The sequence below is a fragment of the Juglans microcarpa x Juglans regia genome, chromosome 1D (genome assembly GCF_004785595.1).
Source record: "Juglans microcarpa x Juglans regia isolate MS1-56 chromosome 1D, Jm3101_v1.0, whole genome shotgun sequence".
NCBI classification, from domain to species: domain Eukaryota; kingdom Viridiplantae; phylum Streptophyta; class Magnoliopsida; order Fagales; family Juglandaceae; genus Juglans; species Juglans microcarpa x Juglans regia.
Window position 1 is genome coordinate 17,238,496 of NC_054594.1, and position 19,094 is coordinate 17,257,589.

The following is a 19,094-nucleotide window of genomic DNA, read 5'->3' on the forward strand; positions in this document are numbered from 1 at the left end:
GTGTCTCACATCGCATAAGACACGTAAGATATCTTAAGTTCAAGTGCAATATAAGATCATATCAGTTTAATCAAATAGTCATTCAGATGCATGATACCAATGCAGTTTCAGGGTGAATGGGCAAACCATAGACTTAAGCGTGGTCCACCATAGTATGCCAGAATACTATCAGTGGCTCTCCTTACGGTCGCAAGACGTGGGGCCGGTGCACAACCTCGCACATAAGGTTAAGTGTGTTGACCAGTCAGATCAGTTAGTTAAATAAGATTAGTCAGTTAATTCAGATAAATCTGTCGTGTATAGCACAAGCATCAGCATGAACAATCATGGATTTTAAGCTCTTAGCATGAAATTTTTATGAAAAATCCTATATTTCTTACGTTTACGTTGTGATCGATTTCTTGCTGAGTCTTCGACTCATTTTAGTTTATTTCATGTTTTTAACCACCCAAATGAGGATGATGAATACGAGCAAGCAGACTAAGATTAGAAGGAAAAGTTGTTTTAATTTCATACTTCCTAGAATAAAATTTTCTTTTATGATAAAGATTTTATTCAGTTTATCTATTTAAGATTTTAGGAGGCCCAAGGTTCTCAACCAATGCATACCAAGAACTCAATCACATCCCCTAGGGGTAGTAAGAAAAAAAATAAGTAGTGAAGTGGTACCCTTGGACTAAAAGCTCTACCCTTCCAAATTACCTTCACTCCTAATCTTCTCACCATTTGCCACCCTGGCTTCAATTTGCTCCGAGGAATTTACAGCTAACTAAGCCTTAGAGGTAACGGTGGGGTTAAGGAAGTTGTGAGTACTGTCAGTATCGATCAAAATCATAATAGTCTACCCATTTAGTTTACCTAGTACTTGCATAGTTATGGGATTAAGTGAACCAGCAATTACATGCAAAGAGATCTCGGGTATCTTAGCTTCTAAACTCAGTACAACAATCCTTTCTTCCTCTAACTTATGTTCTACCCTACCCTCTACTTCCATCCCATCTTCTTGGGAGAATTCTACCCCTCTATAAGGTATAAATTGCCTTCTTACACCTGTGTATAGGGTTTCAATTTTCATCACAAAAGTAACAAAATCCCTTATCCCTTTCTTTGTTATTTATTTCAATAGCTCTAACCCTTTGAATGGGAAAAGTGCCTTTAGAAGGAAGCCCTTTCAAAGCTGGAAGGTCCTTCCCGATTTTCAGAAGGTGCAGTGGCGGAACCAACAATTTTTTTAAGGGAGCATAATTTTATTACGTGTGACACATATATACAATTAGATCTTGATAATTTGCAACATACATGTAGAAATAAAATTCTAAAAATAAAACTTAATATATGTTCAAATTTCTAACGATAAAGTTTTATGGAATAAAATTTATCTATTATTATTTTTGTAATGAAATATTTTAGAATTTATTTTTTTCATAGAAACTATCAAGTGATCAATCTTTTAAAAGGCCATCTTTTATTCTAGTATGTAAGGTAATTTATCAAGTTTAATGTAAAATCTAGATATTCACGTGTCACATTAAACATATGATACTATAACTGGGACCTTAAATAATTTTTTTTCTTGCTCAGTGAAGTCTAGATGATAAAACCTCACTTATTTCTCATATAAATCATCAACCTTAAATAATTTTTCTTATATTTTCACTTTGTATTCTATATTAAGAAGCCTAATTTTGTATAACAAAAAATTTTGGGATCTATATTAATAAGTTTATTATTTCTCCTAAACTTAGTTTTAATTTAATTTTGGTGAGGCCACATCCTTGAAAATGGATAATATATACAAATTATACAAAATTTTGGGATTATAGGGGAAAAAATGGAGAGAGAGAGAGAGAGAAATTTCTAGGTATATTGAGATTTTAGAAAATTTTAGAAAGCATATGAGAATTATAAATTTTTTAGAGGTCATTTTCTATATTTATAAAATTATGAATAAGATTTAGGGGGTATTTTGAATTTTCAGGTAAGTTTGCTCAACGTGGGTTCGCCACTAAGAAGGTGGTAATGATGAGCTTCCCACACCACCGAAGGATCTTGGTGAAGGTTAAATGTAATACCTCATAGGTTTATTTTCCCTCCTTGGGCTATTAATATATTTCTCCTGGATTTTAGCTGACCTAAAAGCATAGTTCAAATTATGCGATTTGATCCTTCTAAAGGGAGCCTAATTTCATCTTTAAGTCCATTGAGAAAATAACTAAGTTTATAACTCTCAAAGACTCTTCTTAGGCAATTAGGAAGTACTTCAAATTAGGTTTTGTAAGCTGCCAAACTGAAAGTCTACCTCAACCTTGTAATAGCCTCCATGATGTCATTGTAGGATGAACTCCCAAACCTAACCTACAAGGCTTGGATGAAAGAGTCCTTGGTGTGGAAAATGCTAGTTTCCTTTACATCTTGAAACCAAACCAGCACAACCCCTCCATATAGAAAGAAGACATAAAAATATTCGATGGTCCGGCATAGGGTGTAATGCGAAATAGTGGTTCACCTTATAGATCCACCCTGTTGTGTTTTCTCCTTCAAACCTTACAAACTCCAGCTTAATGTAGCAAAGTTGCATTTCCTCTAAAGCTCCATAACTCTCTGCATGTATTCCATTCTCAAGTGACCTATTGTGAGCATCCAGTGGAGGTGGGTGTCCCCCATTCAATGTTTTCAATAGCAAGTCCATCTTCTTTGATAAATCATCCAAGAACTTCTGCTGGTTTTCCACCCTTTCTGATCTTGATGCTGCTTAATTCCCAATATTAACTTCTCAAGTTCCTTATACCTAGTATGGTACCCTCTGCCATTGTTTATTATTTCAACCACCAAGATCAACTGCTCTGATGTCAACTGATAACAGTCTAAATGAGAACAGATGCCAAAAAAAAAAAAGGTGCAAAGATGAAAAGGCTAGAACCTTGATTTTCGTGAAAAACAACAACTCCAAAAGTGGCGATAAGCCTTCTATTATTCTACTTTCCATGTAATGTCACCAGAACATTTCTTTAGGTTAGGTTTGGATAGTAAGTTGAGATGAGATGAAAGTTGAATTAAATATTGTTAGAATATTATTTTTTCATATTATTATTGTTTTGAAATTTAAAAATTTTAAATTATTTATTATATTTTATATGAGAATTTGTGAAAATTATAATGATGAAATTAGAAAATAACAGAAAATAAGCTAAAAGAATGGGCCTAACCTGAAATAAGCTTGGTACAACTACAAATAAAGCCCTACATGTTCTTAAAATAAAACCCACAAGTTCTAAACGCCCACAGGGCCCACAACATAAAATCAGATACGATTAACTCCACCTGCTGTCGACTGCCTCCCTTTGCTGCCGTGGTACTTGCCTGAAGCCTAAGGGATCCCTAACAGAAATCTTGTTCGCGGCGTTTTGTTTCAGCTACTCAATCACATATGAAAGCCATATACTGTGATTTCAAGGAGGCGAAAGTTCAATGAGATTCCATTGACATAACTCATGTAAGATAATCGTCTATGTCGTATCTTGTTTTCCCATTCTTTTCTGTCATGGTTCATTTTTTGTGCTAAATCGACCAAATAACATATAAAAATACGCGTTTTAGAAGAAGTTTAATTTCTACTATGCTCGACTAAGGTGAATTTTCGGATGCGTGCTTCTCCCTGTCTTGAAACTGTACCTTTGCTTCACGCTTTCACGGATTCTGACCATCTGACTTATGAACGTCTTAGAAATAGTGCTTTGATGCCAGTGCCTTATATCGGAAAAGATGTCATATGGTTAACCATTTGCCAACAACACCATCCCATCCCTCTTTTCATCAGCTTAATGGGCTTTCTTTTAGATTTATTTCTAGTGTTATTTTTTGTTTGCGAACTTTTTCATCCTTTTATCACTTTCCCCTTTTGTTTTCTTTCTTCCAAATATGCTGTTCAGCTAATTAATCCCTGCAATTTAGGGAACATGTGGGTCAATCTATTATTCCCGGATTGCCGGATGACTTGGCTTTGAGATGTTTGGCAAAGGTGTCCCATGGATACCATGGAATGCTTGAAACCGTCTCAAGAAGCTGGAGAGATTTAATCCGCAGCCCCCACTATGCCAACTTTAAAGCTAGACAAGGATGTTGTGGGGATTGGCTATTTGTTCTTACTGAAGGGTCGAGCAATGAGTGGGTTGCCTATGATCCTGAGGCTGATAGATGGCATCCTATACCCAAGATTCCAATTGGTCATGTTGACTGCCAACACGTTGGATTTTCTTGTGTTAGTGTCTACAATATGTTTTTTGTGATTGGTGGGTCTTATGAGCCACATAATCCTGCATTTCCCCGTCAAAGGCCTGTCATAACAAATGACGTTGTGCATTTTGATCCGTACAAGAAACAATGGACTCGCATGGCAAGTATGCGAACACCACGATCTCATTTTGCGTGCAGTGTTATTTCTGGTAAGGTTTATGTAGCTGGAGGACGCAACTTATCTTGCACCCGAGGGCTTGCTCTTGCCGAGGTTTATGATCCTATGACGGACAAGTATGTTCATATATAAATTTTCATCTAGATTTCACAAAAGTTTATTGTTACGTACTATTTTTTGTTTGTGTTGAGGTATTTTTCTTGCACAGATTATATTTGGTGGGTATTCAATCTAGCACGAACTTGTTCCAACTGTTCCAACTCATTACTTTGTTTTTGCTGGTTTGATAGAAATTCAGTTCTCATTTATTTTCTTAAAACATTTTTTTTTATAAGTAAGAACTTTATTGAATGAAACTAGGTGAAGCCCATGTACAAAGAAGTATACAAAAAAAACACCTAATTACATTCTAGAAACCTGAAAAGAAATCAAAAACTCATGAGCATTCCCTCCCTTAAGAACAATAGCCAAAAACCACTGCAGCAAAGAAGACACAAACAATTTCCAGATATCCTCAACAGCTCGCGCCTTGTTGTTGAAGCACCTCTCATTCCTTTCCTTCCATAAACACCACATTAAACACAAGGGAATCATCCTCCACGCTGCTGCCAATTGAGAGCTACTGTGCTGCCTATTCCAACATGCTAGTAGATCCACCACTCTCAAATTGTCAACCGTCAAAATCTTCCCAAGTGCGGCTATCCAAATAAAAAAGGCAACTTCAGACGACACAAAAGCCCTCCAAATACTCTTCCACAAAAGAGAGAATTGCTGCTGAACAGACAACACTTTATAATAAGATTTAACTGAAAACTTTTTCTCCAGGTGTTTCCACAACATTCGATCCCTCTCATTTCCTCCTATATTCAGAGAATACAAGAAACTGAAAAAATCTTCAATCTCATCAAGTTCCCAATCCTGTACATTTCTAGTGAAAATAACATTCCAATGTACAGTCCCATTAGCACGACTCAACACCTCTGAAACAGCAGCCTGCTGATTTCCAACCAAGCTGAAAACAAAGGAAAATAGAATGAAGAGCTCTCTCACCACACCATTCATCGAACCAAAAATGAATTCTTGCACCCTCCCAACCTCAAACTTAATATGTTTTACGAAACTATCCACCCCCTTCTAATATATTTCCATAAGCATACACCATAAGATCCCCTACCCTCCTTAGAGCACCATCCCCCCCCCCCCCCCCACCAATCACATCCATACTTTCGATCAATAACCTCTCTCCACAACGAATCCCCTTCCATTTGATACCTCCACAACCACTTCCCTAACAGTGCCTTATTAAAATTACTCAAATTTCGCACCCTCAAACCTCCATTCACAATCGGACAGCACACCTTATGCCAACTCACAAGATGAAATTTATTCTCTTCTCCCATGCCACCCCACAAAAATGCTCTAAACAACTTCTCAATCCGGTTTGCCACACCAACCGGTAATGGAAATAAAGAAAGATAACAAGTGGGAAGATTGGAAAACAAAAGCAAAAAATAAGTTGTTCCTAATAAGATAATATGTGAATTGTTCATAATAAGTTCATTTGATTGGCAAAAGCATAATATGTGATTTTATGCCCTATATTAGCCATAACCAAGCATAAGTTGCAGATGGGAGGAACTGCCGCCACTGCCCAATCCACAGATGGACTGCTTAGGCTTATCATATAAAGGCAAATTCTATATTCTGAGTGACCAGGTGGGCCTGACTGACCAAAGAACTTTCGAGGTTTTTAGTCCATCGAATAGAACATGGTGCATAGTGGATGATTTATGGCCTTTCTCGAGGGCAATGCAATTTGCAGTTCAGGTAATAGGGGATGATCGTGTATATACTGTAGTTGATTGGGGCGATAGCTTCATTAGAACAAGGGATACTGAACAAGGAGAGTGGTATGATGTCGGCTCAGTTCCTCCTGTTGTTCTTTCTGACCACTCCCGCCCAATGGAGGCCTTTGGTTATGGGTTTGCTGCATTAAGGGATGAATTATATATTTTAGGAGGGAAGGTTCTCAAGTGGGAAGAATCAGGAGGTGGGAGGTATGACATTGTAAAGTTGGGTTTGGTAAGGGTTTGTAATCCTTCTGGCACACCATTAGGATGGAGGGAAACTAGACCCATGTGTGGATCAGCAAGTGGATCTATTGTTGGATGTGCATCCTTGGAAGAAAATTCTTCATTTTCCTCAAAGGTAATGTAAATTTTGATGCTGAACTAACTTTAGTTATAAGCCTTACCTATGGTTTTGTTGATTGTTGTGCAAAACCCTGGCATAAACTTCAGTTGAGAGCCTTCGAGTCTTCGAGAGTAATCCACCCAATTCATTGGTTTTACCTTCTTGTGAATTGAGCTACTTTATGTTTAAACCTTTTTTTGGGGGTATATTAGGCATTACGTTATGTTTTTGCTTCAAAGATGTATAGCTACCTAGAAACTCTCTTTTGTGGCATGTATCCTGCTTTTTTAAGTCAATAAGAGTGTCTTTTCTTTTAGAAATGTTGGTTCTTTTTTCCTCTTCTTGCATGATCATGAATCACAAGCAACTAATTCTATTTCTCAAAGAGCAACAAATATTCTTTCATGTTAGATTTACAACACTGCTGACATGTATGTCCATTTTTCTCCCTATGTTGATTGCTATCAGTATACTTTTTCTTTTTCTATTTTCACCTTGAGTTTCCCAGGTTTCTTTTATAACATGGATTTTTTTTTTTTTTTTTTATAAAGCAACATGGACTTGGTTATTGATATTGTCTTTCCAGGAAGAAAGTTTTCCTTTTCTTCTGGTACTTTCCTCTGTTTCTTTTTCCATATACTTTATGATCTGGTAAACGAAGTTTACGTATTTTAACCATTATCAGTTATTAGTGAGGAACACAAAGTATCCGCTGATAAGTTCTCTTTTTTTCTGGTTATTTTTGCTAGAGAAGGCAAATAAAGACTCATTTTCACTATGGCGAATGAAAAATCTGGGCTTTGTAACCATTTATTGTGTCCAATACTTGAGCATAGTTAGCAATACGAGTTGCTTCTCAAGACATTGAACAACGAGTGCAAGAAACAAGGGCAATGGATTGTTTCTGAGGTGATTGAAAGATTTAGCGAGATTGGAATCATTGGATGCATGGTGTATCTTTTGGACTGCATGTATCCAGAATGGTGACTGTTATCAGGCAGAGCATTGGAGCATAGTGATAGTGCGCCCTCTCTTCTCGTGTTGTTTTCCTTTTCACTTGGTTATATCACATGGCTTGTGTAGTTTTTAGGATTTGCTGCCTTTTACTCGATTGTTCTTATAATGTAGACAAGGGATTATTGATTTGTGTAATTCAAGGATGTAGTTTGGTGCTCCTTTATGCATTTCTCTTCGAATATATTTTATGTACTTTTTTTTTTGGGTCTTAGGTAAGAAGAAATGGGAATAACTCTTTGCAAATAAGATTGTACTCTTCATTACGCCCCGTGCCTCCTCATCCTGTTGCCTCCTCGTGTCCTTACTATGGTTCAGACTGTGAAGTATTTCCCTTGGTACAGCCTAATTAATTGGATCCTGGCTGTCTGGATGGACTCACATATTCCTGGTGGTTTTATTCATTGTACAAAACTAAGGCCATAATTAGATATTCCACGGGGGTTTATCCAATATCCGAGCTGTGGATTGACAGGGATTTTGTTGATAGTCAGACCGTAAATGAATTTTGTGGGGACAAATTTTGGGGTATTGCAAATGTGAGATGCTACAAAGAAATTAACCCATGCATTTTATGACCTGTAAACAAAAGAATTTTGGATTTGTTCATCACTTCCACCTGAACCTATCGCGTATGAGAAATGATAGTTGCAGTCGTAAGAGTGTAAGCGTTGTATAATCACTTTGAAAAAAGTGAATAAATACGAGATCTACATAAAAAAATAATAATATTTTAACAGTAGATCTCACTCTTTTTCAAAGTGACTGCATGGCATTTGTGCACTCCACGACTGTATGTAGCATTACTGATCGGGTATTATCTGTTTTTAGTGCAAGATTTTGAGTTGTAACAATGGCAGAAAGTAGAGTGATCGTTTTATGCTTTTGTGGTGTGGATTTGGTTAAAAAAATACCATCTAATCTAATTTTGGTGATGTTGATGCTAGCTAGCTAACGCAATTTACAAGGGGAGGAGGGGTTGAGATTGAAGATGTTTGTGGGTGCAAGCAAACATCATTGTAAACTTTTGGAAGGCTATGGCGGCGTCTCTAGCCCCAAGCCATTTTCATGGACGCCCGGAATCTTTACACTCCAAGAAATGCTAAGCACATTTCACTTTCATTGCCTTTGGTGATATTATTTTCTGGTTTTGCAAATGTGCTTTAGAGGGACATTTTTGTCGTATAATCCCTCTATTTCCCCATCAAATGTATAAATAAATGCTACAAACATCCTCCATATTATATAAATATGGGGTAACAAAGTTAGTTGTGACTGGGGATGGTGGACTGGTCGAGGCCGGTCGATTGGCTTTATTATTGCAGGTTTGGTATCAGAGGAGGTGTAGTCTGCTTTTGTATGCTTCCAGAGTCACTTAAGAAGTGCAGGGCAGCGTTATATTTTATGCCATTTAACTTTTTCTTGCTTGGGAGGGCGGACTCCTCACTTAGCAGGCCTGCAACTCCCATTGCTTTTAGAGCAACGTTCTTGTCATTCCTTTTACATCATTCTCTCGTATAATTATTGAAAATTTTTTATTATGTTCTACTTGTGAATCAATAATTTTAGCATCATTCCTTTTATTTTCATGTGGCAATGTTCCAAATTGCCCCTTGTTTTCTATTAACTTGGGTTGATGGAATTTATAATAAAATGATTTAATTTAAAATTGAGAAAATATATTTACAACTTTGAATTGTGTAACTGCCGTATAATCGTTTTGAAAAAAATGAATAAAACATAGAACACACATAAAAAAATTAATTTTTTAATAGTAGACCACACTCTTTTTTAAAATGATTACGCACTTTACAGTTATATATAGAATTACTCTTTAAAATTTGTCGTAACACGATGGAGAATTTTAATCGGGCGACGTGAAGGAGCTATTGTCCAAACTGTCTTTGATATTAACTTTTATCTTGCTTGGGAGGGCAGTGTCACTTCGGAGGTTTGGAGGACAGCGTTATAGTAATATAAGCATATGCCATCTTCGTTATTCACACAGCTGAGCACAATCTCCTCTCCCTTAGTATCTGGAACGTCTGACTTTCACTACCGACTTCCCAGCCATGGTAATTGCATTCACTCTTACATTGTTTCGAAAGATTTGGATGAGTTTTTTCTTTTCCTAGTTTCTTACATTGTTTTAGCGACTTTTGACTTCGTCTCCTTCTCTATCTATTGCCATTTCATTATCTCAAATCGGTCGTCATTGAAATTTGTACGTAGGGGTTGAGCGATAACAATGGTGTCAATGATTTAGCATACGAATCCGTGAACAAGAAGAATCCAAGACAAGGAGGGTTTAAAGCCACTTATTTCATCTTTGGTAAGCAATCAATATTGCATCACATGTTCGATCCTGAAAAGATCATAGCATGTTGGACAAAAACGTAACTGTTGTGTATATGGCAGTGATGATGGGGCTGGATAGCATAGGCTTTGTGGCTAACATGGTAAGCATTGTTTTATACTTCCGGTACGTCATGCACTTTGACATTTCTGGCTCTTCAAACGCCACCACAAACTACTTGGGTTCCGCATTCTTGCTCACGCTCGTTGGAGGGTTCGTCTCTGATACCTATATGACTCGTCTCAACACTTGTATACTCTTTGATGCGATTCAATTACTGGTAAAGTTTCGTTTCTTTCTCGAGTAGAATCAAGCTTTCATAATTCAGTTAGTGATCATTTTACAGCAGAAGCTGGAAAGCAAAAAGAATATAAAACTCAAATGGATGTCTTGATCAACTCTAATAGATTGTGAAATCCAAAAGATAGCAGCAATCTTTTAGTTCCTTTTGTTTGAATGAACCAGAGAAACTTATGTCAACGAAGTTTGTTATATAAATCAATGCCTTACGTTTTGGGGTGTTCTACTTTCAGGGATATATTTTGCTCATTATTCAATCTTACAATCCTAAACTGCAACCCGAAGCTTGTGGGAAGTCAAACTGTGTGCATGGTACAAAAGCTTTGCTGTTTTATGCTTCATTATGCTTGTTGGCACTTGGAGGCGGTGGAATCAGAGGCTCTGTTCCTGCTTTAGGTGCTGATCAATTTGACTCAAATGATCCTGAAGAAAGAAAGCACATAGCTTCCTTCTTCAATTGGTTTTTGCTTAGCATTACTATAGGGGCTTCCATTGGGGTAACATTTGTAGTATATGTCAGCTCACCTTTTGGATGGTATAAAGGCTTTATCATCTCCATGTTGTGCGCATTTGCTGGTCTTGTTTTTGTTGCTTTGGGCAAGCCATATTACCGTGTTCGGGTGCCAGGAGAAAGTCAGTTGTTGAGAGTCTTAGAGGTCTCTCTCTCTCTCTCTCTCTCTCTCCCCCTCCCTAATGGGATATTCAAGACTTCCAAGTCCTTGCAGAACTCATTTGAGAATAAATAGCCTTGCAGGTTTTGGTGGTAGCAGTGAAGAACTCGAGGATAGAAGTAACTAATGCAGATGAATTATATGAGCCACTCGATCATGAGTCATTTTCGAATGGAGAGCTCATCCGCCACACCAACCAGTTCAGGCATGATGATTTCTTAGCCATTTTTATCATCTGCTGCTATTTTCTCAGAACAACGAATATATATTTGATCCGACTTGTATATATATGCTTGACTAGATTTCTAGACAAGGCCGCTATAATCCCAAAAGGCAAGGAGGCAGGAAAATGGAGAGTCTGCTCAGTAACACAAGTAGAAGAAGTGAAGATTCTGACGAGGATGATGCCCATCCTCTTAAGCACCATCCTCATGAACACATGTTTAGCCCAGTTGCAGACCTTTTCCGTCCAGCAAGGAGCCATCATGAACACACGCATTAACGGTTTTGACATCTCGCCGGCCTCCATTCCCGTGATTCCTCTAGTGTTCATGTCCGTCCTCATACCTGTCTATGAATTTGCCTTTGTGCCGATCCTACGTAGAATCACCGGCCACCCAAACGGCATCACCCACCTGCAGAGAGTGGGAGTTGGACTTGTCCTCTCTGCAATCTCAATGGGTATAGCAGGTATAATAGAAGTGAAGAGAAAGCACGAATTCAACCACCACAATCATCGTATTAGCCTCTTTTGGCTATCTTTCCATTATTCTATTTTTGGAATTGCTGATATGTTTACACTTGTGGGGTTGATGGAATTTTTCTATAAAGAGGCTCCTGCTGGCATGAGATCCCTTTCCACTTCCTTCTCGTGGCTCTCTTTGTCCATCGGCTACTACTTGAGCGCAGTATTCGTTGACATCATCAATTCGGTCACTGGAAAGTTAACCAAGAACAAGATGGGGTGGTTGGAAGGGCTTGACATGAATAAGAACCATGTTGAACTTTTCTACTGGTTCTTGGCAATTCTCAGCATTCTCAATTTTGCCAACTATCTCTTTTGGGCTAAATGGTACAAATATAAAGAGGACGTTCCGAATGATGAACAAACGCCATTAAAAGTAAGCCAACCTGGTGGCATGAATCAAGAACAAGAACAACAACAAGAACAAGAACAGAAGGAACTTTAGATAGACCACCTTAATCATCCCCAGTTGCAAAGTGAAATAAAATGTATTGGTTCGCTTGTTATTTTCCTTTTAGATAGGATGGTTTTGTTTTCAAATTATGGCGATTTTGTTTCCTACCTTTAATGCTACATCTCAAGTAGTACTGGACTTAAATAAGTGGTAGTACATGCATAGTTTGGGAATTCTAAGGTATACATTTGCCTAAAAGGGTCTCCGATAATCCTAGATACAAAGTAATTAACTTGAAAATTAAAGAAACACCTTATGCTTGTCAGCTCTTGCTAAACTGATCCTGCTTCAGCTCAATACTTTCATCATTCTTTGGCCTCGTGTTGATAAGAACCTGACATGATGAACAGATGTTTTAATTAATTATAGAGATTTATTAAGCATCTGCCACTGTTTACTCTTACACCCCGCAATTGCAATTATAGCTTATGGTTGTGTGGGTGATAAAGAACTCAGACAAGTGATAAAACTTCACCTTCCTAAGCATGGTATTCTCATTGATCAAAGTTGAGATCTTCTCTTCCAACTTGGAGTTCTTGTCCTGCAATTCCTGGGCTCTTGATTCAAGATCATTGACATATACCTTCTTCCTTTCTCGGGCCTGTTGTGCAGACACCCTGTTCCTGAGCAACCTATTAAAAAGGAAAATATGCTTTGAAATGCATTCACCACTAGTCATGCTTCGAATCATTGCATCAGAATTCTACAAGAGAGAAGGAGATATCATAGAAGTAATTACACCTCACAAGTAATAAAATAGAACAAGAAATAAAGAAAATTCTTATAGAATTCGTCCAAGAACAAGTCAAAAAAAAGGACCAAGATACCTCTTGAGGCGTCTGTACTCTTTATCAACAGGGTTTCGTCCCCTGCGGCGTTTCATGGACAACCCGGTCTGGTGCTGAATGTCTGCATTATTTTCCCGGTTACTATTACCAAGGACATTGGATATGACAGCAGTGTTGGTTGGTGGTGCAGCTTCCACGTCTGGAACCGTGAACAAATCGTCATCGCTCTCTTCTGGATTCAACACAACAACGTCAACCAAAACCCAATAACATGAGTAATAATTAACTAATGATAACAAGTGGAAATATATATAAAGAGAATAAAGATTCATCATATATTTTTGAATTTTGTGCTTGCACCAACCTACTTTGCTCTTCTTTTGTGGAAGGAAGGAATGGGTTATAGGGCTATTGTTTTCACTGAGCCTCCTCCACGTAGAAGATCCAACTGCATCTTCCTCGGCCGTCTGAACCTGCTGCTGTTCCTGCATCTGCTCACTAGAGGATTCCAGCGGGGGAGTGTTGGCCCCCTTTCCATCTCCGGCTCTCGGAAGATACATCTGCTGCTCCTTAATTTTGAGTGATCTGTGTGCTTGCTTCCCTGGAAATGCAACGGTTGATAATATTGCAGTATTCTGTCCGTGACCCACTTTCTTGCTCGGATTTTTGTAATCTTTGGAAAAGCAAAGTTTGGCTCAAAAACGAACACGTTGATGTAAAAGCCGCCATCCCCCATGGATAAAAGTGAATTAAATGCTATTATTCATCCTGATCTTGCACTGTATTTCTTTCACTCTCTCATTAAGAGACGAAAGAAAAAAGAGAGAAACAAGTGAAAATCGATACTACGTCTTTTAATGTCTATGATCCATGATCGTTGGTTTGCTGCGACTCTTTGGGTCCGGGAGATCTCACACGTGCATGTGCTGAATCAGGACCGTCCGAGGAGATATCAGACCATTCTTTTTTCTATTAAAAAGCCCGCGTACGGAAGAAAATTTATGTGAGACTGCGTTGACAAGACATGGTGGGGGGTCCAGACTAGAACATGGTTTACCAGCTTGTGGCTTTGCGTTCCACAGACCAAACTGGTGTACGTGGGTGCCTCTATCCCACATGTATAACTCCCAGAAGCTATGTATATGAACATGAGTATTATGATTCAAAAAAAAAAAAAAATTGAACATGAGTATTAATATTCAATTGTTATTATTTTTCTATCAAAGGTAAAATGGGAGGGGCACCACGCACTACAAAAAAATTTTAATTTTAAAGATGAAATAGATGACTTTATAAAAATGTTCTAATGGCTATAAAAATATGTTTGAACAAGATCTTATGTGAAGAATTATATCGCCTTAAAATATTAAAACCGTTCGAATAGTCAAAAATACATTCGAACCTAGAATTAATGTTTGTTCGAATAATTTATAATTTGTTTGAATGGTAATCTTGGCAGAGAAGTAATTTGTTTTGGTGGAGAAAATTCAAATTCATTCGAACCAAAATATGTTGGTTTAAACATAAAAGATTTGGTGGGAAAAATAGGTAGGAAGGTTGCAAGCTCGTTCGAACACACAATTTATGCATTTGAATGGAACATCTGGTGGGAAATTAAGTTAAAATTGGTAAGAATTTTTTTAAACCTTGTTCGAATGGAATATAAAATATTTACAAATTCATAAATTAATTTTATGTAATTAATATAAAAAAATTAGTGATTTATTTTGTGTTAAATAAATGTTACTTATAGTGTCATTTTTTATATTATTGTAAACGGTAAATAAAATGAAAAAAAAACATAATTAACAATAAACCAGTTAGCAAACACTAAAAATAAAAATCATACATTAATTGCATTCCAAAAATATAATGTATGACGGGAATATAATGTATGGCTATTTGAATATTTAAATTAACTATACAAAATACAAATAGTCATGATTGTACATACAAAAAAGCACATTTAATACAAATAAAAGATATACTGTACTATTGAGCCAGATCGTGTAGCATCGCCTCGACTCCAGTAATGCGTGCTTAATATCAGTCACTCGAGATATGATCTTCGACTCAGTCTCTGCGAGGGCGACCTGGACTGCATCAATGATCTCTGATGTCTGTGCGCGCATCTCTGTGCGCATGATATTTGCAATCTCCTCACGAGTAGCACTGTGTAATGCACTCTGTGTAGATGCCTCATCAGATATGCCCTGTGTACCTCCTTGAGTGTCAACCGCCTCTGTAGTGGGTGCACGAATATGAAATCTAGAGTGTTCGGTGCTATGAGACAAAGTCGTCGAGTTGATCGGTTCAATCGACTCCTAAATACACTCAAACTCATCTGGCCTGACTCCTTTTACTAAAAGGAATCGTGTGAGCATGAGTCCAAATGGCAATATATCTATCATAATTTTATTTTTTATAAGTATAAGTATTATATATATCAAAAGGAGTAACCAAGTAGATTGAATAAAAAAAAACTCTACCTGTCATAATATAGGTGGCCTCTGAACGAATTCTAGCTAATATATATCTCGCTAAGTTGATAGGCACCCCATGAGCAACCTGTAACATATAAAATTGTGCCCGGTCCATGCTCACCTCAATTTTGTACAGTCGAGGATCGATGTTGTTGGCTATTATAATGCTCATGATATTAAAAAAGCTAGATAAGTCCACATGTTTGATGCTTTTGCTCCCATCATAGGAAGGATCATCTAGACCCACAACTAACTCACGAAACTCATGATCAGCGAGACCATCGATCTCATCAGGCATCACAATATCCTCTTTCTCTGCAGTCTCCCCATCGTCTGCAGGTGTAGATTGATCTCTAGGCATTATGTTAGGATATGCAGTGGACAATCGAGGGATACTTAGAAAATCAACAACTGCATCAATTGAAAGTTGTACTAAGACGCCTCGGATGGAGAAAATGTATGCCTCATCCTCCTGGCTGGCACGACCAAGTTCTCTATAGAACTCAGATACAATATTGATGTGTGAAACTATCTTGTCTATGCCTTCGTCCTTCTGATCAACGATCGGTGTCCAACCATGATCGAGAAAGACAGATGCAAGAGAATGTCTCTCCCACAAAATATCTCTAAAATCATCTATCTTCACCTGCCTCTCCAAGAAAATAGTCCTCTCTCGGACTTCTTCGCTAGATGATTGCCCTGACGCAACCCACTTCTTTTCCCGAGAAGCCATTGTAATGACACTAAATTGATGATATAAAATTAAGGACAATGATTACAAAATATCACAATTATAATTAGATCAAGGTAATTATATCTAAAAAATATTAAAATAAAAATGTATCATTCAAATGCTTAATAACATGTTCCAACGATGTTATATTGCGTTTGAATGGTAATAAATATTCGTTTGAACGCTCGTAGATTATCATTCGAATCGGCTAATTGTGGTTCAGATGAAAACCATTTGTATGTCGTTCGACTCAGCGTTGACGATTTTGAACTAGAAATCGTCATTCAAACGTGTATAAGACGTTCAAATGACTCAGCTGTTGCCAAAACTGTAAATTTACAGTTTAAAAACATTGTTTTTCCTCCCACAACAACGAGAGGCCAGGATAGAGTCATCTCGTTCTCCATTTCCAACCAACTACGATTTTGAAATGGATTTTTTTTTCTTTTTCAAAAACTCCATTTTCAACCCATTTAAAACATATTTAAGGAGAAATTAATTGATAAAAATGGTTGGGAGAGTACATACATGTTGCGGGTTGGAGAGTAGTGGTGGATGATGGCTTTGACGGCTGCATTTGGCAACTGGTGACACTGAAGCGGCTGAGTGGCGACGAGAGTGGGTTTGGTGCGTTCTAACAGTGCTGGGTCTGGACATAATCCCTAATATTTATTTTTTTTTCCGTTCGAACGACATTATTAACATTTCGAACGCATTCATTTTATCTGTTCAAAAGCTTACGAATACCGTTCCAACAGAAAAAAGTTTTGCGTAGGTTATTATTATATTTGTTATATAATATAGTATATATACTTATACTAGTTATAGGATACTTATATTTATACTAATACTTATATACTACTTATATATACTTATATACTACAATATATTATACTTCAAACATACAACTATATAATTATATACTACTATAATTATAATAGACTTATATAGTTATATATATATATATATATTTGTTAACTTATATTATAGTTAGATATGCAACTATAATATATAATATACTTATATATAATACATACTTATAATATCAGAGCCATTGGTGATAGTATTGTTATTGCTATTTTATTTCATTTATTGTTCTTACTATCTTATTTTTTGCTATTTTATTGTTCTTACTATTTTATTTTCCTGATATTTACGATGGATTTCTATTATGCTCATAGTGCTGGCTTTTACGATTTGTATGAGTTAAAATGCACAGAATATAATTTAAGAATGAAACTACAAATCTTGATGGATAATATAAAAGATTTTAAAAGACAACAACAATTAATGAGGCAAAATTATACATTAATGATGTCTAAATATCATGTATATCAAAGCAGACAATCTGCGATAGAATACTATGAAGCTGACTGCACTTTCCTAAGAAACGAAATTAATAGCATAAGAAACCATCTGAAAATACTTGCTTTATAAAAAATAAAAAAAATAAAAAAAAAAGAAGTAAGAAATCACTGATACAAATTTTACAAGGATAACCCATAACTAGAGAGAAAAATGTATATTGGGAAGCTTGTGTTGGTAAGCCAAGAAAAATCGATGGTCAGCTCATTCAAGCCAGAAGGCTCTGAGGGTGGTCCTGGTGGTGTTCCCTTAAGCTCTTAGTCTACTTATTTCTCCTTGGAAATAGGAAATTTTTGTTAAAAATCTGTATCAATAAATTCTTTATTCAAACCTAATGAATCTACCACTGCATCCCTATAGAATCTGATAATATTAATCAAGAAAACTACAGTATATTAGATATAGAAAGAAATCTACAAGACTGGACAATTTCTGATATTCCAAAAAATCAAATATACAAAATCTCTACTTTTTCTTCTAAATTATCATTCCTTACAAATTATACAATTAAAACAGTAGAGAAAACTATTAGTTTAAATAATGACTATGAATCATTACAACTCTTAACAAAAAAGGCTATTGATCATCACAAAAAATAAAATTATTCTTTTATTCATATTGGACTAGTACAAGTAGCTATAAAGCCACTCACTCGAAATGGCTTAAATACCTCAGTATTGCTTTGTTTAAGAGACGGAAGACATTATAACTTTTATGATTCATTACTTGGAATGGTAGAATCCAGCCTGTTCCAAGGACCGGTCTATTTTAATTGTTATCCCAATTATTCTTTATCATTATTTGATGATAATATTTTACACGCCTTAACATTAAATATTAAGACAAATGGCTATCAAATGATGAAAGGGTCACATGCTTTAATAGTAGTTTATAGGATTCATTATAAATTAATGAAAACAACATTAGAACCACAAGCTCTAATTACTAGCCCTAAAGAATATACATTATTATTACAATCTAGTACACAAAATTCTAGTATACAAATTCCTAAACAAATCAATTGGAATCAAGTCACACTTCCTAATGAATGGCAATTAGAGAATATTACCCCAACACTCAAGATAGAAAATAATTCTAAAGATAATCTCGAATATATAGATCAAAAAACGGATGGGACGGTTCAAATAGCTTTTCAGCCTTTTAGAAGATCTTTCTCACATTATTCCTCTCCAGCACCCTCCAGTTATCATACACCCAGATCTATTCTTACATCAATTTCTAGAAATAAATCCCAAAATTTTGACACCAGATCTTTTGATACTAGATCCCAAAATCTTGACACCCAGATTTGAGGGATCATTCCTGGAAACATTATTGATACACCAGTATATGCTATTAGCCATCCTGATAGAGCATCCACCTCCCATAATCCTGAAAAAGAACCCTCTTCTCCGACGTATTCTCAAGTAGTTGGAGATGATGCCCAAATATATACCCTGAATAAAAAAGAATTTAAAATTAACAAAGAATATCTCAAACAAGATTATATGAAAAAAGAAAATAGTCACAAAAGAATAACATTTTTCTCAACCTTTACAAAAATAGAAAGATATTATATTC

The 19,094-nt window shown here is 36.4% G+C and overlaps 3 protein-coding genes across 5 annotated transcripts; 2 read left to right on the forward strand and 1 right to left on the reverse strand.

Moving 5' to 3' along the window:
- The first annotated feature begins 3,281 nt into the window (after positions 1-3,281).
- On the forward strand, positions 3,282-7,779 carry LOC121267266 (F-box/kelch-repeat protein At1g16250). 2 transcript variants are annotated; one of them, XM_041171120.1, is made up of 4 exons: positions 3,282-3,493; positions 3,930-4,527; positions 6,040-6,625; positions 7,345-7,779. In XM_041171120.1, the coding sequence occupies exons 2-4, from the start codon at positions 4,040-4,042 to the stop codon at positions 7,351-7,353; spliced, it is 1,083 nt and encodes a 360-aa protein (XP_041027054.1). In that variant the 5' UTR covers positions 3,282-3,493; positions 3,930-4,039; the 3' UTR covers positions 7,354-7,779. The 2 variants fall into 2 exon arrangements, with proteins under 2 accessions (XP_041027054.1, XP_041027051.1); XM_041171117.1 differs by having other exon boundaries at positions 3,283-3,493; positions 3,952-4,527.
- A 1,741-nt stretch (positions 7,780-9,520) lies between these two features.
- Positions 9,521-12,321, forward strand: LOC121238765 (protein NRT1/ PTR FAMILY 4.5-like). Its single transcript, XM_041135791.1, has 6 exons — positions 9,521-9,693; positions 9,851-9,950; positions 10,037-10,254; positions 10,508-10,930; positions 11,029-11,150; positions 11,247-12,321. The coding sequence occupies exons 1-6, from the start codon at positions 9,691-9,693 to the stop codon at positions 12,133-12,135; spliced, it is 1,755 nt and encodes a 584-aa protein (XP_040991725.1). The 5' UTR covers positions 9,521-9,690; the 3' UTR covers positions 12,136-12,321.
- LOC121238774 (transcription factor HY5-like) lies at positions 12,284-13,624 on the reverse strand. 2 transcript variants are annotated; one of them, XM_041135803.1, is made up of 4 exons: positions 13,297-13,624; positions 12,972-13,161; positions 12,620-12,776; positions 12,284-12,478 (listed from the first exon to the last, which is right to left on the reverse strand). In XM_041135803.1, exons 1-4 carry the CDS (start codon positions 13,490-13,492, stop codon positions 12,407-12,409), a joined length of 615 nt encoding a protein of 204 aa, XP_040991737.1. In that variant the 5' UTR covers positions 13,493-13,624; the 3' UTR covers positions 12,284-12,406. The 2 variants fall into 2 exon arrangements, with proteins under 2 accessions (XP_040991737.1, XP_040991744.1); XM_041135810.1 differs by having other exon boundaries at positions 12,972-13,164; positions 13,297-13,621.
- Positions 13,625-19,094: the final 5,470 nt, after the last annotated feature.

What these genes read in the sequence shown, in the direction of transcription:
- LOC121238774 (XM_041135810.1), bottom strand. Translation starts at nt 13,492, where the DNA reads ATGTATCTTCCGAGAGCCGGAGATGGAAAGGGGGCCAACACTCCCCCG. An exon ending in ACAAAAGAAGAGCAAAGTAG is followed by an intron (nt 13,165 to 13,296) that starts GTTGGTGCAAGC and finishes TGTTGAATCCAG; the next exon opens with AAGAGAGCGATGACGATTTG. An exon ending in AGAATACCATGCTTAGGAAG is followed by an intron (nt 12,479 to 12,619) that starts GTGAAGTTTTAT and finishes TCATCATGTCAG; the next exon opens with GTTCTTATCAACACGAGGCC.
- LOC121267266 (XM_041171117.1), top strand. An exon ending in TATGATCCTATGACGGACAA is followed by an intron (nt 4,528 to 6,039) that starts GTATGTTCATAT and finishes CATAAGTTGCAG; the next exon opens with ATGGGAGGAACTGCCGCCAC.
- LOC121238765 (XM_041135791.1), top strand. An exon ending in AGTTGTTGAGAGTCTTAGAG is followed by an intron (nt 10,931 to 11,028) that starts GTCTCTCTCTCT and finishes ATAGCCTTGCAG; the next exon opens with GTTTTGGTGGTAGCAGTGAA. An exon ending in CGCCACACCAACCAGTTCAG is followed by an intron (nt 11,151 to 11,246) that starts GCATGATGATTT and finishes ATGCTTGACTAG; the next exon opens with ATTTCTAGACAAGGCCGCTA.